At 39.3% G+C, this 17,186-nt stretch overlaps 3 gene segments (V, D, J or C); all 3 read right to left on the reverse strand.

Moving 5' to 3' along the window:
• Nucleotides 1–2,175: 2,175 nt before the first annotated feature.
• LOC134757210 (T cell receptor alpha variable 8-3-like) lies at nt 2,176–3,746 on the reverse strand. The segment is given in 3 exon segments: nt 2,176–2,437; nt 3,493–3,592; nt 3,701–3,746. Coding segments are annotated over 3 exon segments (408 nt in total).
• Nucleotides 3,747–6,296: 2,550 nt separating this feature from the next.
• Nucleotides 6,297–15,921, reverse strand: LOC134757167 (T cell receptor alpha variable 12-2-like). The segment is given in 3 exon segments: nt 6,297–6,315; nt 15,379–15,667; nt 15,870–15,921. Coding segments are annotated over 3 exon segments (360 nt in total).
• Nucleotides 8,576–9,614, reverse strand: LOC129526825 (T cell receptor alpha variable 8-4-like). The segment is given in 2 exon segments: nt 8,576–9,166; nt 9,296–9,614. Coding segments are annotated over 2 exon segments (393 nt in total).
• Nucleotides 15,922–17,186: the final 1,265 nt, after the last annotated feature.

The following is a 17,186-nucleotide window of genomic DNA, read 5'->3' on the forward strand; positions in this document are numbered from 1 at the left end:
GCCTTTCAATTAGGGCACCTGCGTCTGGGTGACGGAATATGTGGTAAGATCAGTTAATTTCATGAAAAGTCAGAATTCTTTCTGAGAAGGCAGAATGATTGATATCATTGATAAAATAACTCAATCTCCACTTTCTTAATATAACTCCTTATTTTGGAGAGTTTCTCCTACAAATCACGTACTCATATAAAAGCAACAAATTATTAATAGAAGGAAGATTACTTTGATTTTTCAGGCACAGGTGAGGTAGGGGAGATGGGGAATGCTCTCCCAGCTGCTTAGGGTCCTTGGTATGGAATTTCTTTTTCTTTAATATTCAGTTTGAGATCAGAATCAAAAGAAACGGGCAGTTCTTTCTCAAATCGATCTGCATGAAGTGCTCATGATACTATGACGAGTACCTTTGGGCAGTGTGGCTGAGCTGATGACAATGAGTCACTTGAAATTATTTGCCTTATCAGTGGTAGATGAGACTGTGGTCCAAAAACAGAAAAGAAGGAAGGGACTGAGGCAGGAACATTAAATGAGCATACATTTCTTTTTCATAATTTTATATATCTGACACTCCATTCACCTTCCTCACAGCATTCCAGAAATCACTTAAACATATTTATCACATGTAATCATAACACTACATCCTAAAAAATACTGTTGACATCTTGGTTCACTATTTGGCTAAGGAGTGCCATTGGCTACAATTTACTTATTCGATCTATATATTCAGGGTCCCTATGCACCTACCCTCCTAGACATTATAGTGTGAGCTAAACGGCAGCTAAAGAGCTCTCTCCTTCTCCTTTTCCTCTGAAGCACTGGTTATCCTCTGAGGCAGCAAGCAGACAAGGAGTATAAAAGCTTCTTATACAGTTCTTTCCATTCTAGACATAAGAAAGTCACATATTTATACTTTCCAGCAGCCACCTGGAATCCAGTACCATTGTAACTCTTATCAGTATTTCTAGCAGAGCTTGGCATTGCAAAACTTACCACATGACAGATTATCAAAATGTTACTATATAAGAATCAATCTTTGGCCAGGTACAGTGGCTTATGCTTGTAATCCTAGTACTTTGGGGGGCTGAGGTTGCAGGATTGCTTGAGCTCAGGAGTTTGAAACCAGCCTGGGCAACATAGTGAGATCTTGTCTCCACTAAAAATAAAAATTTAAAAAAAAATTAGCCAGGCATGGTGGTGCACACCTGTAGTCTCAGCTACTCAGGAAGCTGACTGAGGTGGGAGAATTGCTTGAGCCTGGGGGCATGGGTCAAGGCTGCAGTGAGATATGATCATGCCACTGCACTCCAGCCCAGGTGAAAGAGTAAAACCCTATCTCAAAAAAGAGAATCAATCTTTAGTATTTCAATAGTGAAACCATGTAACAACAGAGTGAAAGCAACAAGTAAAAGTGTCAGTAGCTAGAAGAGATGAATGGAATTCCATAGACAAACTTACAATGTAGATTTGCATAATTAATATACCAATAGAATAGAAGCTATTTTTATAACTGAAAAAGTCTTTGGAGAAACACTGATGAATTCTAAATCTTCATTCTCCTTGTGTGCTATTCCTAGTTGCCAGAACTCACATCACTGTGACAATTTTCTAAGTCCTTCATGATTCTAATGAAACTTTCACTGTTAGCTAATAATTTCTCATAATTCTTCCTAAATAGAGGTATGAGACAAAATATCATGAAATCTGAATTGCGCAGTTAGAGCCAAAAAAATAAATTCTAAGAAAATATCCCGTGAATGACCAGCTCAAGGATGCAAACTTGCAAGGTAAGAACATGAGAAACTTATCTTTTGTTTTCTGCGTTAGTTGAGAGATTAAATGATAAATGAAAACCAAGGTTCTCCTAGACCATATCAAAATTCCCATAGTCAACCACTTAATGCAGTCACGGTCAAGGAAAGGTCCTTGAGAACCTGATTGTTAGTTGATAAGAAGTATGTCTCCTCCATCATTCTAGAATACTATTTCCTATTATGCAGTTTCTTCAATTAACAAAAAGCTTCTAAAACAAAGTTTATCTGACATGGGACATAGCAGGAATTGCAGAATTATATAGAAATGGCTGGATGTGCTCAGCTCTCTTTGCCTCACTCACCATCACAAAAATAAGAGATCTTTGAAAATGCCACAGGAAGATACATTGAGTCTCTGAAAACTTCTCTAGCATAGGCAGTTTGTGTTCAGCTCCCCTGCAGACCCAGGCACTGTGGCACCCACAGCACAGAAGTACTCAGCAGCATCACTCCAATGCACAGAGGGTCTCCTCAGGTTGAAGGAAGATTGACTCCTCTTAAATTCAGCCTCAAAGCCTTCAATGCCTTGAACCAGAGTGTCTCCTGAAAAGTACTTCAGGAGCAGCTGGAGGCCTTGGCCGGGGGACTGGACATGCCAGAAGAGAGAAGGTGTTGCCGTATCGGGGAACCTGCCCCGATAGTCACATAGGTTCTTTTCTATTTTCCCTAAGTTTTGGCTGGCTTGAGAAATAAAGGGACAGAGTACAAAAGAGAGAAATTTTAAAGCTGGGTGTCCAGGGGAGACATCACATGTCGGTAGGTTCCGTGATGCCCCACAAGCCGCAAAACCAGCAAGTTTTTATTAGGGACTTTCAAAAGGGGAGGGAGTGTATGAATAGGTGTGGGTCACAGAGATCACGTACTTCACAAGGTAATAGAATATCACAAGGCAAATGGAGGCAGGGCGAGATCACAGGACCACAGGACTGGGGCGAAATTAAAATTGCTAATGAAGTTTCGGGCACCATTGTCATTGATAACATCTTATCAGAAGACAGAGTTTTGAGAGCAGCCAGTCTGACCAAAATTTATTAGGTGGGAATTTCCTCTTCCTAATAAGCCTGGGAGTGCTATGGGAGACTGGGATTTATTTCACCCCTACAGTTTTGACTATAGAAGACGGCCACACCCAAGGGGGCCGTCTATAGACCCACCCCCAGGCACGTATTCTCTTCCCCAGGGATGTTCCTTGCTGAGAAAAAGAATTCAGCCATATTTCTCCCATTTGCTTTTGAAAGAAGAGAAATATGGCCCTGTTCCACCCGGCTCACTGGCAGTCAGAGTTTAAGGTTCTCTCTCTTATTCCCTGAACATTGCTGTTATCCTGTTCTTTTTTCAAGGTGCCCAGATTTCATATTGTTTAAACACACATGCTCTACAATTTGTGCAGTTAACACAATTATCACAGGGTCCTGAGGTGACATACATCCTCCTCAGCTGACAGGATTAAGAGATTAAAGTAAAGACAGGCATAGGAAATCATAGGGGTATTGATTGGGGAAGTGATAAGTGTCCATGAAATCTTTACAATTTATGTTTAGAGACTGCAGTAAAGACAGGCATAAGAAATTATAAAAGTATTAATTTGGGGAACTAATAAATGTCCATGAAATCTTCACAATCCACATTCTTCTGCCATGGCTTCAGCCGGTCCCTCCGTTTGGGGTCCCTGACTTCCCACAACATCGCCCCATAGGAATAGTTACATCTCAACTCCAGTGAGGCTCCTTCAGAGACAGTGATGTGGATGTCAGGCTGGGTCACTGACTGGGCTCTGACAGTTCCTGAAAAAATAATGTACTATCAGTGAAAGCAGTGCAGACTCAGTATAAAAAGCAAGCATTTCTAGTCAGAACCTGTGGAACTAGAGACGATAAAGAAATTTTACTCACTCAGGACAAAATGTATCCCCAGCAGTGGGATGAGCACCAGGAGCATGGCTGAGCAAGGGAAACACTGCAGGCTCTTTTCTGCAAGATCTCCAGAGAACAGGAAGGAAAGCAGCTGAAGAGACCAAGAACAAGAAGTGTGGGGAAGGTTTGCTGGACAAGCTCTTTGCTTATATAAAACTATAAAAGCTGCAGAGATGAATCTGGTTGCTTTCAAAACTCTGATTCTTGTCACTTGTCTTTGTCTGGAAAGAACTCAACCAGCTGCAGGAAGAAGAAACTGAGCAGTGGATTGATCTTCAACAGAAACAAAAGCTCCAGTGTGTGCAGCATCGCCCTCTGGAGGCCAAGTGCAGAACCAGAGTTTAGCACAGACTGTTCATCATTAGTGTGTTCTTCCTGTTTTCTGAGATATATCAAAACTTCCACAAGACGTGTTTCTTCCTGACCAAATCTATGATGGTGTTTTAGTCCTAGACATTAGCAATAAGATTGCATGTAAAGATGGAGTGATACATCAAAAGGAATCGTTACTGAAAAGCATATCAGAATTTAGATATGAGTCCATGAGAGTTTGGGTTCAGACCAATTGCCCTGGACTGAGTTTTGGATGGTTCAGTGTTGCCACAGTGGTGATGGAGGATGGTAGAGATATTTCCCTCGGATGATGCTTGTGCAGCCATAGAGGAAAAGATTTCACATAAGGAGAGTAGTGCCTCCATGCAACTAATGACAAGGCGTAACTCATGGTGGGAAGGCTTTGCCTCTAGGGGTAAAGAAAATAAAACTACAGACACCTCTGGGGCTGAAGGAAATACAACCACACCAAGCGAGAAACAAAAGTTGAAATTTAAAAATAAAAACAAATAATAATAAATGTAGATGGTGCATGGGGAAAAAAATAAAACTCTGAAAACACGAGAATGCAGAAAGTCACTGCTTTCTCTGTGGCTAATGGGACCCTTGACAAAGTCAGAATACTTCTTTCCTTTGATTTGAAAGCATAAGCCCATTTCTCTCCTTGGGTTCTTGATTCACTTGTTCCTGTTGGAAAATATTTTCTTGAATGAAGAAAATTGAGTAATGCTGTCATTTTGTAAAAGTGTAGCCTTTGAGTGTGAACTTCTAATCCTAATGCTATATGCTCATTTCCCTTCTCTTGAATATTTCTTCCTAAATTAAAGAATAGAAATAAAATGGAAATAGGCTAAAATTCACAAGAGTAAAAAAAAATGAAGGTCATCTGGTGAGGAAAGAGTGACATATTTCTAGGAGACAGAAAGTAGGTGGGATCATATTGAAGATTAAAGTCAGAGCAGAAAAAAAAATTCGAAAATAAGCTATAAGGAGCAACTCCTTCTGAATTTCAGAATGGTGGTCATTTTAACTTTTCTCAAAGTTGCTGAGCATTTGCAAAGCCCAGTATGTTCAAAGTCAAAGGCCATAGGATTGTGTGATGTCTTGGAACATTGCCTTTTGCTCTGCACTGGAAGAATGTAAAGGAATTCTTCAATCCTCTATAGTAGTAGAAGCAACACCTCTTAGTTAAATAAGAATAAGATCATAAATAGAATATTCTCACTTAAGGGTGTTGGCAGCATTCTAAGAAATACATGATTTCCTGGAAGATTTAAGGGTCTCCAAACACAGCCCCAAATACCAAAATACATGTTTCATTTAAAAGAAGCAAAAAGTCAGAAATGAAAAAAATAGAGATAGAGAAAATTAAAAACTAATCAGCTCTGTTTTATGTACTAAAAAAAATAGTGTTTGAATAGTCCTACTATGCCTTAACATACTCTTAAATCCAGATATAATTCAGAATACAAAAATTTTTAGACTTTAGGAAAAAATATAGTACTTGAATTATTTATAAAAACAAGTATGCATTCTCAATTCTTTTGCACCAAAGAAAGACCTTCATAAATTTGGAAAATAAGAAATGAAATATCAAAAAAATTTAAGAGCTTAATTAAATGGTCTTATAATCTTGATGAGAAAAATTTGCAAATATAAAAAATGAGTTAGATTAACTAAAAAGGGTAATACAACTAAAGAGGGTGGAAAAAGCACATGCCAAATAGCCATTCTTGATTAATATTATGGAGAACCACAAATTAATGCAGGACCACAGTAGAATAGGAGATAACTTTAAGATACCTACGGCCAATCTCTGCCATGGATTGTAAGTAAAAACTGAACAAAATAAAAAATAAAAAAATTTAAAAAAAGAAACTACCTGTGGACTCTGAAATTACCCAAAAGCTAGCAGATTGTGTAGGGAAGTCAAAAATTAGAGAAGCAACCTGCACAAGGGTGAATTTCATATTTTTTCTGTTTCTTTCTCTTGGCTTTGCCCTGAGGGAGGCCCCAATGCACACAGCAATATGATAATGATGTAGGAAGTCAAAACTCTGCAAGAAACACAATTTTCTGCCTCTGTGGGTCAGGCTAGAAAAGGGAGACCCTAGGGAAGAGATGGAAAATAGTTTAAGTCACAGGCTAATCCCAAGGCTCTACATACGTGAAATTGACTCAAACCAGAACAACAAATTTTAGGTTACTTAACTGATATTTGAACCACTATTCCAGTCTCAGACTACCCCCAAGTGTCACCCATGCAGGACAAACTAAAACCAATGTAGCAGAGAGTTCAGGAACTGACCTGAGATTTGAGCCATGCAAAATGGTTTCACTAATCCCTGAGCTACACACGACAGGTATAAACCCAAACCAACATTGCAAATGATTAGAGAACTGAACTGTGATTTTGAGCTACCAAATTCCACAAAAGGGGAGACACAACTAATAGTATGAACCAAACTAGGTTGATTTTCTGCTCAAATAAAAACATTAACATTCTTTAGATGATTGTTTTTTAAAGAATAAGGAAGAGGAGGAGAAAACAGAGTGTACACACATAATATTTGAAATGTTTAAGATGTACTTCAAAATTATTTGACAAAGGGCCAGAAAAATGAACTAACATTTAAGTAAAAGATCAACAAATTCAAATATCAAGATGACTAAGATACTAAAACTCATAGAAAAAGATGTCAAAGTAGCTCTTTTGATTATGTTCCACAAAGAAAAAAATAGAAATTGAACGGAAAAATACAATATCAAAAATAAAAATCTCACAGTAAGGGCTCAGTAGCAAAATGATAGAGGAAAGCATATGCAAAATTGAAAATAGATAAATATAGATTATTTAATCCAACTAATTTTGACTTTGTCTTCCCCCAGGAGACATTTGGCAAATCTGGACACAATTTTGGCCGTCACAACTTGGGGTCTGTACTGCTATAGGCATCTAGTGTGGAGAAGCCAGTGGTGGTGTTAAAAATTCTGCAACACACAGGGCAGCCCCACACCCCAATAATAAATTATAAGGACCAAAATGTCAGTAGTGCCAAGGTCAGGAAACACTGACAAACCTTAAAATCAATTGAAAATTGAAAGAAAAAAAGGCAGAGCCCTGGAGACCTGTGGGAAAATATTCTTAAGTCTGAATTATATCTAACTGGAATTCTAGAGGGAGAGAAGAAAGACATTGGGTCAGAAACATATTTGAAGAAAGGATGGCCAAAAACTTGCCAAATTCAGTGAAAGACATGCATTTATCAATTCAAGCCCCAAACAAGGTAAAACCAAAGAGAACCACACCTAAACACATTATAATTAAACCACTGACAATAAAAGATTGTATAATTTTTCATGTGTTTGTGTGTGTGTGTGTGTGTATGTGTGTACACAGCTTATATGTGAAGCAGCTAGAGAAAAACAATATATTACATCATTGGAGGACAATTACTTGAATGGCCATGGATTTCTGTTAGAAAGCATGGAGGCCAAAAGACAATGAAATGGTATCTTTAAAGTGGGGTTGGGCGGGGGGGAAGGGTTGACACAGAATTACAGACCCAGTAAAAACTATCTTCCAGAAATAAAAGGCAAGTTAAAAATACATTTTCAGATAATGAACAAATGAAAAATATGTTTCACAGCAAATCTGCTCTAGAAGAAATGCTAAAGGGAGTTTTTAAGTTTGAAGGGAATTTCAGTTATATCTCCTGGTATCAGAGAAAATCCAAATCTTCGGGAACAAAGGAAGGATACCAGAAATGATAAATAGCTATTAAGTATAAAATAGTTCTTATTATTCCCGTTAAGTTTTATAAAGTGCATATAATTGTCGAAAGCAAAAATTATAACATTGTATGGTGAAGTTTTCTATATATTGTGATTTTTTTTAAAAAAATTGAGACAAGGATCTCGCTCTATTGCTTAAGCTGGAATACAGTGGAATGATGGTAGCTAACTGCAGCCTCGAACTCCTGGGCTCAAGCTATCATACTGCTTCAACCTGCCGAGTAGTTGAGGCTACAGATGAGTGCCACCATACCCAGCTAATTTTTTTTATATTTCATAGAGATGGGGGTCTCACTTTGTTTCAGGCTGGTCTGAAACCCCTGGGTTCAAGCAATCCTCCCACCTCTGCCTCCCAAAGTGTTGGGATTACAAACATGAGCCACTGTGCCAGGCCTGGTGAAGTTTTCAATGTATGTGACTAATATATATGAACAACAATAACAAACTTTAGTGTTGGTAGATAAAGAGACGTTGTGTAAGATTTTGACATTTCACATAAGGAGGTACAGTATTTGCTCACATAAGACCCTGGATATTTACGCATGTACATTGCCATCTTCAGAGCAACTACTTAAAAAGTACAGAGTTATAGCCAAAAAGTTCATAGATAAATTAAAATGTAAATTGAAAAGTATTTAAATAACCCAAAAGGAGTCAGAAAAAAAGAACAAAAAAAGGAACATGGGTGAAACACAATAATGAAGTATACTTAAATCCAACCTGATTGATATTTATATTCCATTTTAATTATCTAAACTTCACAATGCAAAAACAGAGATTAACAAAGTAGATAAAAAGAAAAGATGCTCTTTTATGCTACCTACAGGAAACACACTTTAAAGTCACAGATAGTTTAAAAATAAATAGATGAAAAAGATACAGCATACATCAATAAGCATCAGAAACTTGGAACTGCTATTTAATATTATAAAACAGACTTCAAGGTTGAGTTCTTGAGTCACAGAAAGTCTCAGCATCTCAGGAGGTTTGTGTTCAGCTCTCCTGCAGTCTCAAGCACTGTGTCACTCACAGCACAGAAGTACTCAGCCGCGTCGCTCACATGGGCTGAGGGTTTCGTCAGGTGGAAGGAGGTTTCACTCTTCTTAAATTCAGCCTCAAAACCGTTGATGCCCTTAACCAGGGTGGCCCCTGATGTGTACTTCAGGAGAAGCTGGAGTCCTTGGTTGGGGTATTGCACATACCAGAAGAGATATGGTGGAACAGACGATGAGTAGTTGCACCTCAGCAGAACCAGGGCTCCTTCAGAGACAGAGACGTGGCTGTCAAGCTGGGTCACCGACTGGGCTCTGGTTCCTCCTGCAACACCAATGCTGTGTAAGTAAAGGCAGCACAGACTTTGCTATGAAGAAAAGATGTCTCTATTCAGAAAAAATTACAACACAGTCACATTTACAAAAGGAAGTAAGGTAATGGAATGTTACTAACCCAGGGTAAAAATCACCTCGAGCACTGGGACGAGCAACAGGAGCATGGCTGAGCAGTGGCCACGCTGGAGGGCCCTGAGCAGAGCAGACAGAAGCCAAGGGCCCTGAGACTCAGGAGCTAGGAGCAGCAGGCAGTTTAGGCTGGACAAGTCTCTGCCTTTGAAGCGTTTCAAAAACGGTTAAAGAAAGGCTTTCTCTTAAGGAGCTTGGATGTGTTCTGACCTCTTGTTCTTATCACAGCTCCCTATCTACACAGACACCAGTGAGCTACATCAGCCAGCTGCAGGGAGGAGGCTCAGTGGATGAGGATGGTCGGCAATGAACACAGATGCCTCCTTAGTGCAACGTCGCCCCCTGAAGGCCACAGGCGAAACCATGGATCCAAGGAAGTGAACTGTTTGCTTCTCATTTGAGAAATGTGATATCAAAACCAACAGAAAGTGTTTCTTTCTTCCCAAATCTGTGATGACGTCACCTTCTGTAGAGTACATGGTTTTAATCCTAAATACATGAGAAATGAGAGTAATGTAAAAATAGAAGACTAATTTACTTTACTGAGCAATTAGTCACAGAAGACAACATTCTAGACTTTGGAATACCATTGAGACACTCTATATTATTTTGTAAAACCATTCATCAAGGAGAGGGGAGGTGATCAGTTGCCTCAGTCTGGGCTGAGCTTCATATGGCCCTGTGTTTCTGAATGTGAGCATTACGGTGGGTGAAAGAGATTATGCCTTATTTGATTCTTAAAAAAATAAACAAACTAGACCAGAGTCTCATACTTAAAATCAGCATGGATCACATGTCATTAATTAATTAATCAAAGCAAACAAATAAAGCAAAATTTTTTTGTTAAGCAAAAATGTTAAAGAGGCCCCTTGGTTTCAGGTCAGTAACTTCGATATTTGTAACTCTAGGAAAAAACAACTTAGGTACTTCATGTTTAAAAAGAATCCTATTCCAATTGTCAAAGCTCGTATAGACTGGTACATCATGCCAAATTATATCTCACACTAAAAAGAACATTAACAGAGGCCCATCTATGGAAAAACTTGAGTGGAATGATGAGTGTAAGAAAATATAACAAATAAATAATCCTGGAAAGAGTTAGGAAAAGAAAAGTAAAATAAACCTGTGTTAACCCAGAAAATTGGGAGGAATGCAACCAGCAGACAAGAAATGAGAGGACCTTGTGGGAAGTATAGAAAATCTGGGAGAGATTGACAGTGACACTCAACAGAGCTAGGCAAGCAGTAGTCCCCTGTGAGTGGGAGATAGGCTGTATTGAACTGGAGCGGTCGCCTCTGGCCTAAAAAGATGAAACTCTTGAATAAGAAGCCATCTTCATCCAACTTATTTTAGCATAGAGATCATTGGACCCTAAAAATTAAAAAACCAAATGAGGAGAGAAATCTCAGGTGAAATGAGAACATGGCCAACAAGGATTCTTTTCACAAGGTCAGAACAAAGTCCCTCCTGTCTGTGTACTCTGTTCACTCACGCCAGCCTGAAATCAGTTCTCCCTTGCACTTCTGATCTATTCCTTGATTCTGCCTATAGATTTTTTATGTGTAAGACAAAATCATATAGCCAGTTTGAACATTTAAATGTTACTAGGATGTGCTTCTGATTCAAAATTCCTAAGAAGCATATATATTCTCCTCTTATCTTTCCAATATTCCCACTGAAATAAAATTTAGAAGTATAAAAAGAATGACTTGAATCCACAATGGTAAAAGTAATAATGAAAAGATGAAAGCTGTCACAATTCCCATGAAATGAAAAGTAGATGTGAGCACACTGATGGATGAAACAGAGAAGGGGGAGAAGTCCAGCCCAGAATGAACTATGAGAAGATTGCAGTGGAAATGCAAGTGAAGGGAACCTACTGGGTGAGACCCTGGAGAGGTTCCGGGTTGAGAAAGAGAGTAGGTGATGGAGAGTGGGAAGAACAGAACACAAGAGAACATAGTGAAGGTCCACACATGGAATAGCTACACTAGCCTCCCTCTGTTCTCACCATCCTGCTTCTGTACTTGTGTGTGATAGGCATAGTAAGCCAACTTTTACTTGGGTATTTAATTTTCACAAGAGTTTAAATGAACCGCTGGGATTACTGCAGTTTTATTATGAGTGGTTGACAGAATTAGGCCATCTTCAATGATATTAGGTGCAAGGAACAAAGAGGAGCAACTTAATTACCACTTCCCTGTTCATTCATCCTAAAAAGAAGCCTGCCAAATCACATGATATGCCCACATACCCACACTACTGGCCAGGCACCCCATTCAAGAAGAAACCTTGAGGGGAACATGGGCACAGTGACATGAAGAGTCCATCCTGCTACCCAGTCCTCCATTGTTAAATACAAATTAATAACAAAATAGCATTAATCATGTATAAGTATAGATGGGATCTCTTTCTGTTGTTCTCTCTATACATGGAAGCCCAGAGTCATGAACTGTGAATCATCAGAGTCATTTCTACCTCAATACAAAGTGATGAACAGAATGTCATGTAATCATTCTCAAAAGGAAGTAAGATAACATAGTGGTTCCTTAGTCATTATTCTTAAAATATCTTGAGTTTTAGCTTTGAATAATATTTCCTTACCTTTATTTAGATGCTTTCTGTTAGGAAGTGCTTTAGCCTGAGGGAACGTAGAGGACCGGTCAATAGGTGCAGGAAACCACCATGACACATGTATACATATGTAACAAACTGCATGTTCTGCACATGTATCCTGTTTTTTTTTAGAAGAAATAAAGAAAAAAATAAAAATATATAAAAAATAAAATCACTACATGTGATTAGTGAAAAAAAAAGAAGAAGAAGAAGAAGTGCTTTAACCTAACATTATTTCAACTCTTCAAGATCGGGAAAGCCAGCTATATAAACTCCTTCAAATGGAGAATGAAATTAAAATTCAGAATATAATTACAAAGTCTATTATTTCTTGAATGCTGCCCACACGCCAGGTGAGTTCCATGTTAATAGTGAACACTGCTTGTGCCCAGCCAAGATCCCCTTTCCCAGGAGAGTGTCGCCATCCCCAGCTACTGTCATGGCTTTTTTCTTCCGGTAGTTCGGAGAGCAGGAGGAAATGGCATCCAGAGGCTTTTCCACTCACGTAGTTCAGCGAGTGGGAGAGGGTGTCACAGCTCTTTTCACTCCCACAGTTCGGTGGATTCCAGATTCTTGTCCCACTGGCCAAGAGGAATGAGGTACGCAGACACCAAAGAGTGAGCAAGGCTGAGGAGAATTTTACTGAGTGACAGGAAACCCCTGGTAAGCAAGACGGGACCCAAAGTGTGTAGCCCTCTGTGAGGCTAAGGCCGAGTGTTTTTATGGGCTTAGAATGGGGGAGTGCCTGCTGATTGGTCCATAGGTGGTCTTGGAAAAAGCACCATTTGATTGGTTAAAAGGCATCATCCAGAAGGAACCAATCAAGAGAGAGTGGGCAAGAGTGGGGATTCAAGTTCTCACTCTGGCTATGTACTCTATCCGGAACTGGCAGATCGGTTTTAAGGCTTTGAACTGTCCTTGGCTTGAAGGCCAGGTTTCACCGGGGATCTGTCCGTGTCTGCGTAGGAATTTGTCTGTCTCCTGTCGCTATTACTGTTGGGAATGTTGGCTACTCTCAGCTCACAGTTGCCCCTTTCCCTAGAAAATCGACCTCTGCCAATGAGAGTTATCATTGTCCAGTAGAGTATACCTCTACCCCAAGAAACACCACAGCCAATGACGACTTTATTCTTACGTAAAATAGGTCAGCATTCTGGCCCCCTTGCCTCAGTGTGGAAAGGATCAATCCTGTGATGCAATTCATGCTCCAGAGCTCCCATGAGGTCAGGCTGAATAAAGACTCCACTAGCTGGCACGTTTATGCTTAGCCTTTTCCCATCTCAACCTGGTTTTCTCAATCAATTATGGATAAAGAATTTCCAATTCAGGCTCTGCTTCTAATGAACTTATCCCAAGACAATATTTCATCTCATTTAATCCTGAATCCAAACCTGAAATATATATAATAGTACAGCTTAATATAAACGGCCTGTTAGCAACATAATTGATATTCAAACGAGCATGGCAGCCCAGGTTCTTTCCAGAGTGCCAGGGTGCCTGAAGGCATATGATAAAAGTGGCACTAAAATTTAAGTATTTTTATTTCAGTACAACTTTCTGATCATCCTCACTGCCTTACAAATCTTACATGACTTGGAAAAATTTCTTAAATCTTCAGTTCTGTAAATTAACAGTTTGAAGCAACTGTTGATTGGCTTGCATCTTTCATCAGTAACTACGTGAACTAACTGAACAGAAATCTTGATTCTTCATTTCCAAAATTTTTCCACCTCCTGTACTACCTAAACAATGTCATGACTAACAGTCCACAAATTCGGTTTTACAATAAATGTCACTTTTCAAGCTTTTTCCTATAACTCAATGTACTAAATATTAAATGGCATTATTTTCATTAGGAAGTAAATATTTTTCGTGGACTTGGCATACATTGCAGGACAAATCTATAATGCCAGGTAGTCAGCGGAGGGAGGCATTTATATGCTGTTCAGCATTTCCATCTCTCCTGACGAAAATTTCCTGAAACATTCTCAATACTATATAGTCTTTGGTAATTGATTCACACAGGTCTTTGCTCATCATACTAAAACCCCTTAGAGTCTGGACCTCTTTTAGATACTTACCCAGAGATCCTTCTCAATGGATTTTAGATTGTTCCATGCTCCCATGCCCTGCCTGAAGATATGGCATGCTGTGGCTAGGGCTAATGCTCCCTATCATCTCCAAGCCACACTTAAGTACATAGGTATTAATATATTCTTTTACAAGGCTCAAGCCAGGAGTTTTGAGTTCAGTTCAGACTTTACCCCAAAATGGCAACATAGATCTTTTCTAATATTTAGTCACTGCAACTATCTAGACTTCTAGTTTTAACCAGGTCTTACCCTCTGACTCTAGTTCTTCCATCTATCCATGAAATATACCCTTATATAAATCAGGAGTAGTGCTGTGGCTGAGGCTGGAGATGAGGTGAGGTTTCTATAACTAAAAGAATTTTTGACCGGGCGTGGTGGTTCACACCTGTAATCCCAGCACTTTGGGAGGCTGAGGCGGGCGGATCACGAGGTCAAGAGATCGAGACCATCCTGGCTAACACGGTGAAACCACGTTTCTACTAAAAAAAAAAAATACAAAACATTAGCCGGGCATGGTGGCGGGCGCCTGTATTCCCAGCTACTCGGGAGGCTGGGGCAGGAGAATGGCGTGAACCTGGAAGGCGGAGCTTACAGTGAGCCCAGATCGCGCCACTGCACTCCAGCCTGGGCGACAGAGCCAGACTCCATCTCAAAAAAAAAAAGAATTTTTGACTTGTAGAATTTTTGAAGTCATTTGTTTATGAGTTTTTCTCTGCTTTGCATTCCTGTTTTGCTGTTGCATCCCCAAATTAGTGACTTTCAAACACTTTGAGTAACTAAAGAAGGAAAGACGAAGGTGTCCTGGGAACTATGAGAGAATATCTGTCATTGTGTGAAAATATTTTCTTGTTATGTAATTTAAAAACCATGAAACCAATCTCATAAAGAGGTGGCATAAAACTAGACTGCGCATCGGGATGTATATATTAAATATGTGTGCCTTTTTGTATAGCAATCATACCTCAATTTTTAAAAAAGGAGGGAGGAAGTAAACTTTTAGAAATCATGGATATGTTATGGCATAGTTTGTGCTGTATGTATAAAGTAAATACACATACCTTTTTGTTTATCAGTCAGACCTCAATTAAAAAAATATTTAAAACTATAGTGGAAAAACAGGACTAAAAAATATTTCAACCAGACCAAGATTTTTGTTTTTATTTTTTTCAGGGTTTCAATTATTTTCAGAATTATGAAAATACTTCCCTAATTAATTAATCCTCCATACTGGTTCTTATAATTTCCACTTGAACCTAGAGAGCAAGGGGAGCTTCACTACCCTGCAGTCTAAGCTCTACATCAGGCATTCCTGGGGCATGGCAGGTTTGGGTACAGACTGCAGGTGACTGGGGAGCACTGTGTGTTCACCGCACAGAGGTAGGTGGCTGAATCACTGGGCTGGGAGTCTCTGATGAGCAGAGAAACATACTGGCTGGCTTTATTGAGCTGTGCTGTAAACCTTCCATCTTCTTTGTCACCATTGGAGTATATGGACATTATCAACTCAGGGCTTTTCCCAGAATATTGTCTGTACCAGAAGAAGGACTGGGAACGTCGGTCACTGTAAGTGCAGTTGAGAGAGGCAATGGCTCCTTCTGGAACACTGAGGGGTCCAGAATTCTGCTCCACCTCCTTCTGTTGGCTCCAAACCCCTGTGAAAAAGACAGTGGTCAGCCAAAGAAGACTGGCTGGGTAATAGATGCTTACTCCCCAGAATTTAAATCCTCTTTTCACTGGTGCCCCTACTTTCCCTTAGTTAGAAAAAAAAATCATGCTTCTACCTATAGATCTAGAATAGACAATAACTCCAGATACTGTACATTATTTTCCTATATAAAGATGCCCCAAACTCACAGCTCAACTGAAGCCACAGGATCACTAGTAAAACTCTCAAGGATTTCATCATTCTTCTCTGCCCTGGTTCACTGAGGATTCAAATTTTAAACCCTTAAAAAATGCACCTAGAATGGATATTTCTACTTTAAAAATCATAAAAAGAATCTGCTTTACCAGTTCAAAAAAATGATGCTCTTTTTAACACCCCTAAATCAACACTAAGCCCCTTCCCTCATGCTTCCTCCTCCTCCTCCTCCTCTCTCTCTCTCTCTCTGTCTCTCTCTCTCTCTCTCTCTCTCTCACACACACACACACACACACACACACACGAGTACCTGAGAGCTGTCCTCAAGGTCCCTAAGAACACACTGCCATCTTGTGGAATCATGATAGTGATCAAACATGTACTCAAAATCTAGAGCCTTATTATGTAAACAAGTCACTTTAAAAATCTGACACATTAGTTAAAAATTTGAGAAGCAAATGCTCCAAGTTAATGTCTGTGGGGATGTTTATGTGTGTATGTGTATGATATCAAATGGCAATTGTTGTACGAGTAAGAGCAGTTGTTTCTAATAGCCACTTTCCTACACTGAAATAACAGTCATGAAGTATTCTATTATAAAAATTTAGGTGAGATTCTTGCAATTCAAGGAGCATTTCACATTGCATAGCTCTTCTCCATGTCAGGCCACACATCCCTGTACCATTCTGTTATCTCCAATTTTTAAAGAAGTTTCTTGTAATTCAAAATAATTCTTTCAAAACAGAATAATAGAGATAAACCTGCCTTCAGTACATAGCCTTTCTTTTTTTTTTTTTCAGAGCAAGGGTGGAAGTTCATTTTAAAAGGCTTTAGAATAGGAAAGAAAGGAAGGTACACTTGGAAGAGAGCCAAGCCCGGCACTGAGGTAAAGTGCAGTGTTTAACCTTGACCCTAGGACTTTATAGGTTTTCCCCTTTCCCATGATCCTTCCCTTAGGGTGGGCTGCCTCTGTGTGCAGTACCCATCTTACCCTTGGGAAGTGAGTACACAAAGTATGTTTAGGAAGTAGTACATAGACTTTCAATGACATCTTGTGTGACTGTTTATTTTTCTAGTTTCTCTCATTGCCTTTCTTGTAAAAAGCTCATCTCTTCAAATTAATTTCCAAAAGTTATAAATTTGGTGTCTCTTTCTGCCTTTCCATCTCAACCTAAACAGAAAATCAGATCTATGAAGGGTTATCTATGCAAGAAACTTAATTGTGTCTACAGAGAAAGAAGCACAAACAACTACTGTTCCCCCTCTTGTTCATAACATGCTTTGTTTCCTTGCAGAAGCTTGTGGCTGGA

Source organism: Gorilla gorilla, chromosome 15 (genome assembly GCF_029281585.2).
Source record: "Gorilla gorilla gorilla isolate KB3781 chromosome 15, NHGRI_mGorGor1-v2.1_pri, whole genome shotgun sequence".
In the NCBI taxonomy this organism is placed as follows: Eukaryota; Metazoa; Chordata; class Mammalia; order Primates; family Hominidae; genus Gorilla; species Gorilla gorilla.